Below are 14,506 nucleotides of genomic sequence, written 5' to 3'. Positions count from 1 at the left end.
ATAGTTCCCTGTTGTTTTTTCCCTGGCAATGCCTCGGCCAATCAGAGTTGATTTGAAACCAATCAGTACTCTTTTCTCCTGTAGGACAAATTATTGTGATTATTTGAAATTTGGCATTCTTGTGTTTGTCCTGATGAGTGAAAGACAAAACAACGTGCCTCATTATGTGTACTAGGTTGAGAACCGGCACGATTAAACTTCTCCCGTTATTCAGATTCTCTTTTCCACTCCAGAGCTGGTGCAGGGGGCAGGGATTTAGATTTTTGGATCATTGGGATCTTTTCTGGGGAAGGGCTGACCTGTTGAAGAGGGATGGGTTACACCTGAACTGGAGGGGGACTAACATCCTGGCGGGGAGGTTTGCTAGAGCCACTCGGGAGGGTTTAAACTAGTTTGGTTGGGGGTGGCATCCAAAGCAGACAGAAGAGAAGTTTGAGGACAGCACAGAAGTTAAAGAGAGTACATTAAGTAGTGAAGGCAGTGCCGGTAATCCTAGTACCAGACAGATCAGGCAAAAGCAGGACAGAAAGCAAGGGAAGTCCAGATTAAACTGCATTTGTTTCAATGCAAGAGGCCTGACGGGCAAGGCAGATGAACTCAGGACATGGATGGGTACATGGGACTGGGATATTATAGCAATTACTGAAACATAGCTAAGGGAGGGACAGGACTGGCAGCTCAATGTTCCAGGGTACAGATGCGATAGGAAAGATAGAATGGGAGGTAAGAGAGGAGGGGAAGTTGCACTTTTGATTAGGGAGAACATCACGGCCATACTGAGAGGGGATATATTCGAGGGTTTGGCCACTGAGTCTATATGGGTAGAACTGAGGAATAAGAAGGAGAAATTACTTTGATAGCGTTGTACTATAGGCCCCCAAATAGTTGGCGGGAAATTGAGGAGCAAATATGTAAGGAGATTACAGATAGCTCCAAGAAAAATAGAGTGGTCATAGTAGGAGATTTTAACTTTCCCAACATTGACTGGGACAGCCATAGTATTAGAGGGTCAGATGGAGAGAAATTTGTTGAGTGTATTCAGGAGGAATTTCTCATTCAGTATGTGGATGGCCCGACTAGAGAGGGGGCAAAACTTGAGCTCCTCTTGGGAAATAAGGAAGGGCAGGTGACAGAAGTGTTAGTGAGGGATCACTTTGGGACCAGTGACCATAATTCTATTGGTTTTCAGATAGCATTGGAGAAAGATCGGTCTGGCCCAAAAGTTAAAATTCTAATTGGGGCAAGGCCAATTTTGATGGTATCAGGCAGGAATTTTCAAAAGTTAATTGGGGTAGTCTGTGGGAAGGCAAAGGGATGTCTGATAAGTGGCACGCTTTCAAAAGTGTGTTAACCAGGGTTCAGGGTAAACACATTCCTCTTGGAACGAAGAGCAAGGCTGGCAGAAGAAGGGAACCCTGGATGACTCGGGATATTGAGGCCCTGGTCAAGAAGAAGGAAGAGGCACATGACATGATGTTGAGGAGCAGATGGGGAAACAGATCCTGGAGAGATGTAGGAATAACAGAGTTGTCGTGATGGGAGATTTTAATTTCCCAAACATAGATTGGAATATCCCTAGGGGTTTGGATGGAGAGGAGTTTGTTAGGTGTGTCCAGGAGAGTTTCCTGACACAGTATGTGGATAAGCCTACGAGAGGAGAGGCTGTACTTGATCTGGTGCTGGCTAATGAACCTGGACAGGTGGAGGATCTCTCGGTGGGTGAGCATCTTGGGGATAGCGATCATAATTCTATCTCCTTCACGATAGCATTGGAAAGAGATAGGATCAGGCAGGCTAGGAAAGTGTTTCTCTGGAGTAAAGGGAAATACAGTGTCATCAGGGAGGAAATTAGACGGGTAAATTGGAAGGAGGCATTCTTGGGGAAAAGTACCGAAGGAAAGTGGAGGATTTTCAAGGAATGTTTGTCTGGAGCTCTGCATGACAACGTTCCGATGAGACAGGGGGGTGTTGGTAGGGTACGGGAACCGTGGTGCACGAAGGTTGTGATGAACCTGGTGAATAAGAAAAGAGAGGCGTACAGAAGGTTCAGAGTGCTAGGAGGTGTTAAGGATTTAGAGGAGTATACGGGATGTAGCAAGGAGCTTAAGAAGGAAATTAGGAGAGCGAGAAGGGGTCATGAGAAGGCCTTGGCGGGTAAGATTAAGGAGAATCCCAAGGCTTTCTACAAATATGTCAAGAGTAAAAGGATGAGATGTGAAGGCATAGGATCCTTAAAAGGTGAAGGGGGAAAAGTTTGTGCGGAACCGTTAGAAATGGCGGAGGTGCTTAATGAATACTTTACCTCGGTATTCACGGTGGAAAGGGATCTGGGTGGTTGTACTGCTGGTTTGCGGTGGACAGAAAGGATCGAGCATGTGGACATAAAGAAAGAGGATGTGTTGGAACTATTGAATGGCATCAAGGTTGGTAAGTCGCCGGGACCGGATGGGATGTACCCCAGGTTACTGTGGGAGGCGAGGGGGGAGATTGCGGAGCCTTTGGCGATGATCTTTGCATCGTCGATGGAGACGGGAGAGGTTCCGGAGGATTGGAGGATTGCAGATGTGGTCCCTATATTCAAGAAAGGGAACAGGGACAGCCCAGGAAATTACCGACCGGTGAGTCTAACCTCAGTGGTTGGTAAGTTGATGGAGAGGATCCTGAGAGACAGGATTTATGATCATCTAGAGAAGTTTAGTATGATCAAAAGTAGTCAGCACGGCTTTGTCAAGGGCAGGTCGTGCCTTACGAGCCTGGTTGAGTTCTTTGAAAATGTGACCAAACACATTGACGAAGGAAGAGCGGTGGATGTGGTCTATATGGACTTCAGCAAGGCGTTCGATAAGGTCCCCCATGCAAGACTTCTTGAGAAAGTGAGAGGGCATGGGATCCAAGGGGCTGTTGCCTTGTGGATCCAGAACTGGCTTGCCTGCAGAAGGCAGAGAGTGGCTGTGGAGGGGTCTTTCTCTGCATGGAGGTCAGTGACCAGTGGAGTGCCCCAGGGATCTGTTCTGGGACCCTTGCTGTTTGTCATTTTCATAAATGACCTGGATGAGGAAGTGGAGGGATGGGTTGGTAAGTTTGCTGATGACACCAAGGTAGGTGGTGTTGTGGATAGTTTGGAGGGATGTCAGAAGTTGCAGCGAGACATAGATAGAATGCAAGACTGGGCGGAGAAGTGGCAGATGGACTTCAACCCGGATAAGTGTGTAGTGATCCATTTTGGCAGATTCAATGGGATGAAGCAGCAGTATAATATGAAGGGTACCATTCTTAGCAGTGTAGAGGATCAGAAGGACCTTGGGGTCCGGGTCCATAGGACTCTTAAATCGGCCTCGCAGGTGGAGGATGCGGTCAAGAAGGCGTACGGCGTACTGGCCTTCATTAATCGAGGGATTGAGTTTAGGAGTCGGGAGATAATGCTGCAGCTTTATAGGACCCTGGTTAGACCCCACTTGGAGTACTGCGCGCAGTTCTGGTCACCTCATTACAGGAAAGATGTTGAAGCCATTGAAAGGGTGCAGAGGAGATTTACAAGGATGTTGCCTGGATTGGGGGGCATGCCTTATGAGGATAGGTTGAGGGAGCTTGGTCTCTTCTCCCTGGAGAGACGAAGGATGAGAGGTGACCTGATAGAGGTTTACAAGATGTTGAGAGGTCTAGATAGGGTAGACTCTCAGAGGCTATTTCCAAGGGCTGAAATGGTTGCTACGAGAGGACACAGGTTTAAGGTGCTGGGGGGTAGGTACAGAGGAGATGTCAGGGGTAAGTTTTTCACTCAGAGGGTGGTGGGTGAGTGGAATCGGCTGACGTCGGTGGTGGTGGAGGCAAACTCGTTGGGGTCTTTTAAGAGACTTCTGGATGAGTACATGGGATTTAATGGGATTGAGGGCTATAGATAGGCCTAGAGGTGGGGATGTGATCGGCGCAACTTGTGGGCCGAAGGGCCTGTTTGTGCTGTGGCTTTCTATGTTCTATGTTCTATGCATAGGCAGCTGGGATCAAGTGAATCCCTTGAAGAGTATAGGGGGTGTAGGAGTAGAGTTAAGAGAGAAATCAGGAGGGCAAAAAGGGGACACAAAATTGTTTTGGCAGATAAGGCAAAGGAGAATCCAAAGAGCTTCTACAAATAAATAAAGGGCAAAAGAGTAACAAGGGAGGGAGTAGGGCCTCTTAAGGACCAACAAGGTCATCTATGGGCGGATCCACAAGAGATGGGTGAGATCCTAAATGAATATTTCTCATCAGTATTTACTGTTGAGAAAAGCATGGATGTTAGGGAACTTGGGGAAATAAATAGTGATGTCTTGAGGAGTGTACATATTACAAAGAAGGAGGTGCTGGAAGTCTTAAAGCGCATCAAGGTAGATAAATCCCTGGGACCTGATGAAGTGTATCCCAGGACATTGTGGGAGGCTAGGGAGGAAATTGCGGGTCCCCTCGCTGAGATATTTGAATCATCGATTGTCACGTGTGAGGTGCCTGAAGATTGGAGAGTGGCAAATGTTGTGCCTTTGTTTAAAAAGGGCTGCAGGAAAAAGCCTGGGAACTACAGGCCAGTGAGCCTCACACCTGTGGTGGGTAAATTGTTGGAAGGTATTTTGAGAGACAGGATCTACAGGCATTTAGAGACGCAAATACTGATTAGGGACAGTCAGCATGGCTTTGTGAGTGGAAAATCATGTCTCACAAATTTGATTGAGTTTTTTGAAGGGGTAACCAAGAAGGTAGATGAGGGTAGTGCAGTTGATGTTGTCTACTTGGACTTTAGCAAGGCCTTTGACAAGGTACCTCACGGGAGACTGCTGAGTAAAATAAGGGCCCATGGTATTCGAGGCAAGGTACTAACATGGATTGACGATTGGCTGTCAGACAGAAGGCAGAGAGTTGGGATAAAAGGTTCTTTCTCAGAATGGCAACCGGTGACAAGTGGTGTCCCGCAGGGTTCAGTGTTGGGGCCACAGCTGTTCTCTTTATATATTAACGATCTAGATGACAGGACTGGGAGCATTCTGGCCAAGTTTGCCGATGATACAAAGATAGGTGGAGGGGCAGGTAGTATTGAGGAGGTGGGGAGGCTGCAGAAAGATTTAGACAGTTTAGGAGAGTGGTCCAAGAAGTGGCTGATGAAATTCAACGTGGGCAAGTGCGAGGTCGTACACTTTGGAAAAAAGAATAGAGGCATGGACTATTTTCTAAACGGTGACAAAATTCATAATGCTAAAGTGCAAAGGGACTTGGGAGTCCTAGTCCAGGATTCTCTAAAGGTAAACTTGCAGGTTGAGTCCGTAATTAAGAAAGCAAATGTAATGTTGTCATTTATCTCAAGAGGCTTGGAATACAAAAGCAGGGATGTACTTCTGAGGCTTTATAAAGCACTGGTTAGGCCCCATTTGGAGTACTGTGAGCAATTTTGGGCCCCACACCTCAGGAAGGACATACTGGCACTGGAGCGGGTCCAGCGGAGATTCACACGGATGATCCCAGGAATGGTAGGCCTGACATACGATGAACGTCTGAGGATCGTGGGATTATATTCATTGGAGTTTAGGAGGTTGAGGGGAGATCTGATAGAAACTTACAAGATAATGAACGGCTTAGATAGGATGGACGTAGGGAAGTTGTTTCCATTAACAGGGGAGACTAGGACGCGGGGGCACAGCCTTAGAATAAAAGGGAGTCACTTTAGAACAGAGATGAGGAGAAATTTCTTCAGCCAGAGAGTGGTGGGTCTGTGGAATTCATTGCCACAGAGGGCTGTGGAGGCCGAGACGTTGAGCGTCTTCAAGACAGAAATTGATAAATTCTTGATTTCTCGAGGAATTAAGGGCTATGGGGAGAGAGCGGGTAAATGGAGTTGAAATCAACCATGATTGAATGGTGGAGTGGACTCGATGGGCCGAATGGCCTTACTTCCGCTCCTATGTCTTATGGTCTTATGGTCTTATGGTACCGCATGGTAGTTTGTTGCATAAGGTTAAATCTCACAGGATCCAGGGTGAGGTATCTAAATGGATGCAAAATTGGCTTCTTGACAGAAGCCAGAGGGTGGTTGTAGAGAATTGTTTTTCAAGCGGAGGCCTGTGACCAGCAGTGTGCCTCAGGGATCAGTGCTGGGTCCACTGTTATTTGCAATTTATATTAATGATTTGGATGAGAATATAGGAGGCATGGTTAATTTAAGTTTGCAGATGACACTAAGATTGGTGGCATAGTGGACAGTGAAGAAAGGTATCTCCAATTGCAATGGGATCTTGATCAATTGGGCCAGTGGGCTGACGAATGGCAGATGGAGTTTAATTTAGACAAATGCGAGGTGATGCATTTTGATAGATTGAACCAGGGCAGGACTTACTCAGTTAATGGTAGGGCATTGGGGAGAGTTATAGAACAAAGAGATCTCGGGGTACATGTTCATAGCTCCTTGAAAGTGGAGTCACAGGTGGACAGAGTTGTGAAGAAGGCATTCGGCATGCTTGGTTTCATCGGTCAGAACATTGAATACAGGAGTTGGAATGTCTTGTTGAAGTTGTACAAGACATTGGTAAGGCCACACTTGGGATACTGTGTGCAATTCTGGTCACCCTATTATAGAAAGGATATTATTAAACTAGAAAGAGTGCAGAAAAGATTTACTAGGATGCTACTGGGACTTGGTGGATTGAGTTATAAGGAGAGTCTGAATAGACTGGGACTTTTTTCTCTGGAGTGTAGGAGGCTGAGGGGTGATCTTATAGAGGTCTATGAAATAATGAGGGGCACAGATCAGCTAGATAGTCAATATCTTTTCCCAAAGGTAGGGGAGTCTAAAACTAGAGGGCATAGGTTTAAGGTGAGAGGGGAGAGATACAGAAGTGTCCAGAGGGGCAATTGTTTCACACAGAGGGTGGTGAGTGTCCGGAACAAGCTGCGAGAGGTATTCGTAGAGGCAGGTACAATTTTATCTTTTAAAAAGCATTTAGATAATTACATGGGTACGATGGATATAGAGGGATATGGACCAAATGCGGGCAATTGGGATTAGCTTAGGGGTTTTAAAAAAAAAGGCGGCATGGACAAGTTGGGCCGTAGGGCCTGTTTCCATGCTGTAAACCTCTATGACTCTGTGACTCTTTGTAAGTTTCTTGGTCCTTCTTTCTGGGATTCTAATTTGTTCCCAATCCTTGGGTTTACCAATTTCTTTGGCCAATTTATAATTTGATCTAAAGCAATCTTTAAATTGTTTTAAAATCTAATACATTCTTCCTCTCTGTGATTCTAACAAAGAGCAAAAGGACTCATAACATTAACTCTGTTTCTCTCCTTATAGATGCTGTCAGTCCTGCTGCGTTCTTCCAGAATTCTCCATTCCTGTTTCAGATTTCAGCAGCTGCAGTATTTTGCTTACTTTAACTTATTCTGTTAGCTACAGTTCATTCACCTTTCCTGTTGGGTCTTGGAGGAATTTGTAATTGTTGTAGACTATGTAATATTTGTTTCAATACCAACCATTGCCTGTCTACTGTCAAATTTTTTAATGCATTTTATCAATCCACCACAGCCAACTTGTTCCTTTATACTATCATAGTTTCCATTTTCAGATTTCAGACCTTAGTTTCAGAATGAACTATGTGACTTTCAAAGTTAAAGTAAAATTCCACAACATTGTGATCACTATTTCCTGAAGGCTCCTTTAAGCAAGGGTCGCTAATTATAAATAATAATGAATCTAAAATAGCTGATCCATAGTTGGTTCTTCAACTGCTCCAGAAATCCATCTCATACGCACTCCAGGAATCCATCCCCCACACACTCCAGAAATTCATCCCACACACACTCCAGAAATCCATCCCACACACATTCCAGGAATTCATCCCACACACACTCCAGAAATCCATCCCACACACACTCCAGAAATTCATCCCACACACATTCCAGGAATTCATCCCACACACACTCCAGAAATCCATCCCACACACACTCCAGGAATTCATCCCACACACATTCCAGGAATTCATCCCACACACATTCCAGGAATCCAGCCCACACACATTCCAGGCATCCATCCCACACACATTCCAGGAATTCCCACACGTCATTACAGCTAGTTAGGTTTTCCAATTTATTTGTAAATTATTGATGCCCATTTTGCGATGTTGCTACATTCCATGCAACTCTCCTTGCTGATTTTTACTATGACCAATGTTACCAATACAGCTTGGTGGCCTATAAATAACTCCCACCAATGATTGTTGCTTCTTAGCTCCACCCAAACTGATCCTACATCTTGGTCTTTTTGATCTGAAATCCTCTCTGACTAATGTACTTACTAACAGTGGTATCCCACCTCCTTTTCCCTTTTTAACCTATCCTTCCTTTCCTATGATTAAACTAATCAGATCATTCATGAAAAAACATCCTCTGATATCAATAAGCAAATATAAGAATAAGAATTAATTCTGTCGTTATTCATGACTTAGGGACAGTTAAAAAAATTCCAAGAACATCCTGCAAGAGCTTCATGTCTGCGGGGGTTGTGAGAGCAAATCTTAAATAGATTTGATTGTGAAGCAAACCAGTAATAGCATATGTTTTTTTATGGTAGAGTTTTAAAACTGGTATTGGAATCACAATGATTGAAGTAGAGGGAGCCACAATTCGTGATGGCAATCGTAAAAGCTTTGAATTAATCACTCCTTTTAAAACCTTCAGGTAAGTTATTTTCTTTCTTATTTTCTTTTCTGTTTCTCCACATTAACAGGTGAAGATCTCACATCATCTCACCACCGAGTTAATGTGCTGAGCTTCTGAATTCAGTATTGTGGACATCGACAGAAAAACATGAGGGGAAGAAAGATTAAAAAGAAAGAAGGAAAAAATGTAAAAAAAATTATAAAGCATGTTTTGGAGGACAATTTGCAGAAAGACTGGAGGATGATTGTAATTATGCACGTTAGAATATGTTTGCAGGTTTTAACAGATTTTAACAAATGAACATACAAACAGGGGCTGAAGGTCATTCAGCGCCTCGAGCCTGCTTCACCATTTAATAAGATCAAGGCTGATTTAATAGTAACCTCAAATCTGCATCCCGCCCACCCCGATAATCTTTCACCCTCCTTGCTTACCAAGAATCTATCCACCTCTGCCTTAACTATATTCCAAGACACTGCTTCCGCTGTCTTTGCAGGAAGAAAGTTCCAGAGATTCACTACCCCGAGAGAAAACATTCCACCTCATCTCTGTTTTAAATGGGCAACCCCTTATTGTTAAACAGTGACTCCTGGTTCCAGATTCTCCCACAAGAGGAAACATCCTCTCCACATCCACCCTGTCCGTACCCCTCAGCATCTTAAAGGTTTCAATGAAGTTGCCTCTTACTCTTCTAAACTCCAGTGAATACAAGCCTGGCCTGCCCAATGTGTCCTCATAAAACAACCTGCCCATTCCAGGTATTAATCTGGAAAACCTGAACTGTACTGCTTCCAGCACATTAACTCCCAAAGGTAAGAGAGTCTAAAACTAAAGGGCATAGGTTAAAGGGGAGAGATACAAAAGTGTCCAGAGGGGCAGTTTTTTCACATACAGGGTGGTGAGTGTCTGGAACAAGCTGACAGAGGCAGTAGTAGAGGCGGGTACAATTTTGTCTTTTAAAAAGCACTTAAACAGTTACATGGGTAAGATGGGTGTAGAGGGATATGGGCCAAATGCGGACAATTGGGATTAGCTTCGGGGTTTAAAATAAAAAGGGCGGCATGGACAAGTTGGGCCGAAGGGCCTGTTTCCATGCTGTAAGTCTCTATGACTCTACGAATCTTTGACCTTTCTGTAAATAGGGAGACCAATACTGTTCACAATTCTCCAGATGTGGTCTCATTAGATCCCTGATTACTGAAGCGTAACTTTCTTGTTTTTCTATTTAAATTCCCCTCACAATAAACAATAACATTCTATTAGTTTTCCTAATAACTTGCTGCATCTGCATACTTGCCTTTTGTGATTTATGCACTAGGACACCCAGATCCTTCTCCACTCAGACCTCTGCAATCTCTCACTGGTTAAATAATATACTTTTTTTCTTGCTACCAAAATGGAAAACTGCCATTTACCACATTATACCCCATTTGCCAGATCTTTGTCTACTCACTGAACCTATCTATGTATTTTTGTAGCCTCCTTGGGGGCAGCCTTACCTTCTCATCCTGGCGGTCGATAGACAGGGTGAGCCAGTAAGATCGCACGAGAGGCGAAGAATTGTGTTCATGTGCAATTTCTCGCCGCTTACGATCTTACTGGGCCAGGATTTCCGGCGACATCAGCCTCGCACCCGGGAATGATGCGAGGTTGATCTCAATGTTTAAATCCATGACAATGTGGATTTAAATATTACTCGTGAGCCTGGGACACAATTGTCCAGTTCAGCATCATCAGGGGTCACATGCCTTAGTGGCCTCGCCGGTAAACGGTCCTCACCAGTGAGGATCACGTATGGTCCCCATGAATGGGACCATATGTCTCGCCAATGAGACTCCCCAGGTGGTTGGGGGCAGGGGGGCAGCGCCCCTTGGGCACTGCCAGCCTGGGACCATGGCACTGCCAGCATGGCACTGAGGCCATTTGGAAGGCAGTGGTATAATCAGACAAAGTCAGCATGGATTTACAAAAGGGAAATTATGCTTGACAAATCTATTTAAATTCTTTGAGGATGTAACTAGTAGAGTTGACCAAGGAGAACCAGTGGATGTGGTTTATTTAGACTTTCAGAAAGCTTTCGACAAGGTCTACTATGTAAAGTTAAAGCACATGGGATTGTAGGTAATGTCTTGAGATGGATAGAAAGTTGGTTAGCAGACATAGAACATAGAACATAGAACATTACAGCGCAGAACAGGCCCTTCGGCCCACGATGTTGCACCGACCAGTTAAAAAAAAACTGTGACCCTCCAACCTAAACCAATTTCTTTTCGTCCATGAACCTATCTACGGATCTCTTAAACGCCCCCAAACTAGGCGCATTTACTACTGATGCTGGCAGGGCATTCCAATCCCTCACCACCCTCTGGGTAAAGAACCTACCCCTGACATCGGTTCTATAACTACCCCCCCTCAATTTAAAGCCATGCCCCCTCGTGCTGGATTTCTCCATCAGAGGAAAAAGGCTATCACTATCCACCCTATCTAAACCTCTAATCATCTTATATGTTTCAATAAGATCCCCTCTTAGCCGCCGCCTTTCCAGCGAAAACAATCCCAAATCCCTCAGCCTCTCCTCATAGGATCTCCCCTCCATACCAGGCAACATCCTGGTAAACCTCCTCTGCACCCTCTCCAAAGCCTCCACATCCTTCCTGTAATGTGGGGACCAGAACTGCACACAGTACTCCAAGTGCGGCCGCACCAGAGTTGTGTACAGTTGCAACATAACGCTACGACTCCTAAATTCAATCCCCCTACCAATAAACGCCAAGACACCATATGCCTTCTTAACAACCTTATCTACTTGATTCCCAACTTTCAGGGATCTATGCACACATACACCTAGATCCCTCTGCTCCTCCACACTATTCAAAGTCCTCCCGTTAGCCCTATACTCAACACATCTGTTATTCCTACCAAAGTGAATTACCTCACACTTCTCCGCATTAAACTCCATCCGCCACCTCTCGGCCCAACTTTGCAACCTGTCTAAGTCTTCCTGCAAACTACGACACCCTTCCTCACTGTCTACCACACCACCGACTTTGGTGTCATCAGCAAATTTGCTAATCCACCCAACTATACCCTCATCCAGATCATTAATAAATATTACAAACAGCAGTGGCCCCAAAACAGATCCCTGAGGTACACCACTTGTAACCGCACTCCATGATGAATATTTACTATCAACCACCACCCTCTGTTTCCTATCCGCTAGCCAATTCCTGATCCAATTTCCTAGATCACCCCCAATCCCATACATCTGCATTTTCTGCAGAAGCCTACCATGGTGAACCTTATCAAACGCCTTACTAAAATCCATATATACCACGTCCACTGCCTTGCCCCCATCCACCTCCTTGGTCACTTTCTCAAAAAACTCAATAAGGTTAGTAAGGCACGACCTACCTGCCACAAAACCATGCTGACTATCACCTATCAATTCATTACTCTCCAAATAACTATAAATCCTATCCCTTATAATTTTTTCCAACATCTTGCCGACAACAGAAGTGAGACTCACCGGTCTATAATTCCCGGGGAAGTCTCTGTTCCCCTTCTTAAACAATGGGACAACATTCGCTAACCTCCAATCTTCTGGTACTATACCAGAGGCCAACGACGACCTGAAGATCAGAGCCAGAGGCTCTGCAATCACTTCTCTTGCCTCCCAGAGAATCCTTGGATAAATCCCATCCGGACCAGGGGATTTATCTATTTTCAGACCCTCCAGAATATCCTGCACATCCTCCTTATCAACTGTAATACTGTCTATTCTACTCCCTTGCAACCCAGTGTCCTCCTCAGCTATATTCATGTCCCCTTGCGTGAACACCGAAGAGAAATATTGGTTCAATGCTTCACCAATCTCCTCCGGTTCCACACATAACTTCCCTCTGCCATCTATAACTGGCCCTAAACTTGCCCTAACCAACCTTCTGTTCTTGACATACCTATAGAACGCCTTAGGATTCTCTTTAACCCTATCCGCCAAAGTCTTCTCATGTCCCCTTTTAGCCCTTCTAAGCTCGCTCTTCAACTCCCTCTTAGCCAATCTAAAGCTTTCTAGTGCACTACCCGAGTGCTCACGTCTCATCCGAACATAAGCCTCCTTTTTCTTTTTAACCAACAAAGAAACTTTTTTGGTGCACCACGGTTCCCTAGCCCTACCAATTCCTCCTTGCCTGACAGGGACATACCTATCACAGACTCGCAGTAGCTGCTCCTTGAAAAAACTCCACATGTCGGACGTTCCCAGTCCCTGTAATCTCCTAGTCCAACCTATGTTTCCTAATTCTCTCCTAATAGCCTCATAATTACCCTTCCCCCAGCTAAAACCACTGGCCCGAGGTTCATGCCTATCCCTTTCCATCACTAAGGTGAACGTAACCGAATTGTGGTCACTATCACCAAAATGCACACCAACTTCCAAGTCTAGCACCTGGTCTGGCTCATTTCCCAGCACCAGATCCAATATAGCCTCACCTCTAGTTGGCCTGTCTACATACTGAGTCAAAAAACCTTCCTGCACGCTTTGAACAAAAACTGACCCCTCTAACGAGCTAGAGCTATAACAATTCCAGTCAATATTAGTCAAGTTAAAATCCCCCATAACAATTGCCCTATTACTTTCACTCCTAAGCAGGATTGACTCCGCAATCCTTACCTCAACCTCTCTAGAACTTTTAGGAGGTCTATAAAAGACTCCCAACAGGGTGACCTCTCCTCTCCTATTTCTAATCTCCGCCCATACTACCTCAACAGATAAGTCCTCATCAAACCTCCTCTCTGACACTGTGATACAATCTCTGACCAATAATGCTACCCCTCCCCCTCTTCTACCTCCTTCCCTACTTCGACTAAAACATTTGAACCCCGGGACCTGCAGCATCCATTCCTGCCCCTGCTCTATCCATGTCTCTGAAATAGCCACAACATCGAAGTCCCAGGTACTGATCCACGCTGCAAGTTCACCCACTTTATTGCGAATACTCCTGGCATTGAAGTATACACATTTCAAACCCTGCTCCACCCCACCTCTGCAATGCCGTGCATTGCAGTCCCCATCCATGCATCCCTCACTTTCAGCCCCACTACTCAGGATCCCTCCCCCCCCCCGAATCAGTTTAAACCTCCCTGCATGGCCTTAGCAAATTTACCCCCCAGGATATTAGTCCCCTTCTGATTAAGGTGTAGACCATCCTTCTCATAGAGGTCACACCTTCCCCAGTACGAGCCCCAATTGCTTAAGTACCTGAACCCCTCCCTCCTGCACCATCCCCTCAGCCATGAATTCAAACCTTCCCTCTCCCTATTCCTCTCTAAACTATCCCGTGGTACAGGCAAGAGTCCAGAGATAACCACTCTGTCAGTCTTGGCCTTTAGTTTCCACCCCAACTCCATAAATCCCTGCCTAATATCCCCTTCCCCTATCCTCCCTATGTCGTGTGTCCCCACATGTACAATAACTTGTGGTTTATCTCCCTCCCCCCTAAGAGTCCTGAATACCCTGTCAGACACATCCCGGACCCCAGCCCCTGGTAGGCAACACACCAACCCTGAGTCCCTACCTTTAGTTCCGACCCTCCTATCTGTCCCCTTAATTGTGGAGTCCCCAATCACAAGGCCCAGTCTTTTACAGCCCCTAACCACCTGAGCTTTCTCACTCGGCTCACCCCCAGAGATCTGCTCTCTATGCTCAGTTGATTCCTCCTCAACTGTAGCCTCCAGCACCGAAAACCTATTATGGAGGGGAACCGCCCCAGGGGATTGTCTTCCCGATTGCTTCTTACCCCTCCTCCTGGCATTGACCCAAGCCTCATTTCTAGGA

At 45.4% G+C, this 14,506-nt stretch overlaps 1 protein-coding gene across 5 annotated transcripts in view; it reads left to right on the top strand.

Annotated features, from left to right (window-relative positions):
* The window catches only part of arap3 (ArfGAP with RhoGAP domain, ankyrin repeat and PH domain 3), a 482,966-nt gene that overhangs the window by 166,042 nt on the left and 302,418 nt on the right, over nucleotides 1-14,506 (top strand). For all 5 annotated transcript variants that reach the window (XM_078231730.1, XM_078231729.1, XM_078231727.1 and 2 more), the window contains exon 7: nucleotides 8,585-8,691. In XM_078231730.1, coding sequence (XP_078087856.1) covers nucleotides 8,585-8,691 — 107 coding nt within the window. The remainder of the gene's footprint in view (nucleotides 1-8,584; nucleotides 8,692-14,506) is intronic.

This window comes from Mustelus asterias, chromosome 16 (assembly GCF_964213995.1).
Source record: "Mustelus asterias chromosome 16, sMusAst1.hap1.1, whole genome shotgun sequence".
NCBI classification, from domain to species: Eukaryota; Metazoa; Chordata; class Chondrichthyes; order Carcharhiniformes; family Triakidae; genus Mustelus; species Mustelus asterias.
The sequence above is the reverse complement of the archived record's forward strand: the minus strand, read 5'-3'. Positions and strand labels throughout refer to the sequence as shown.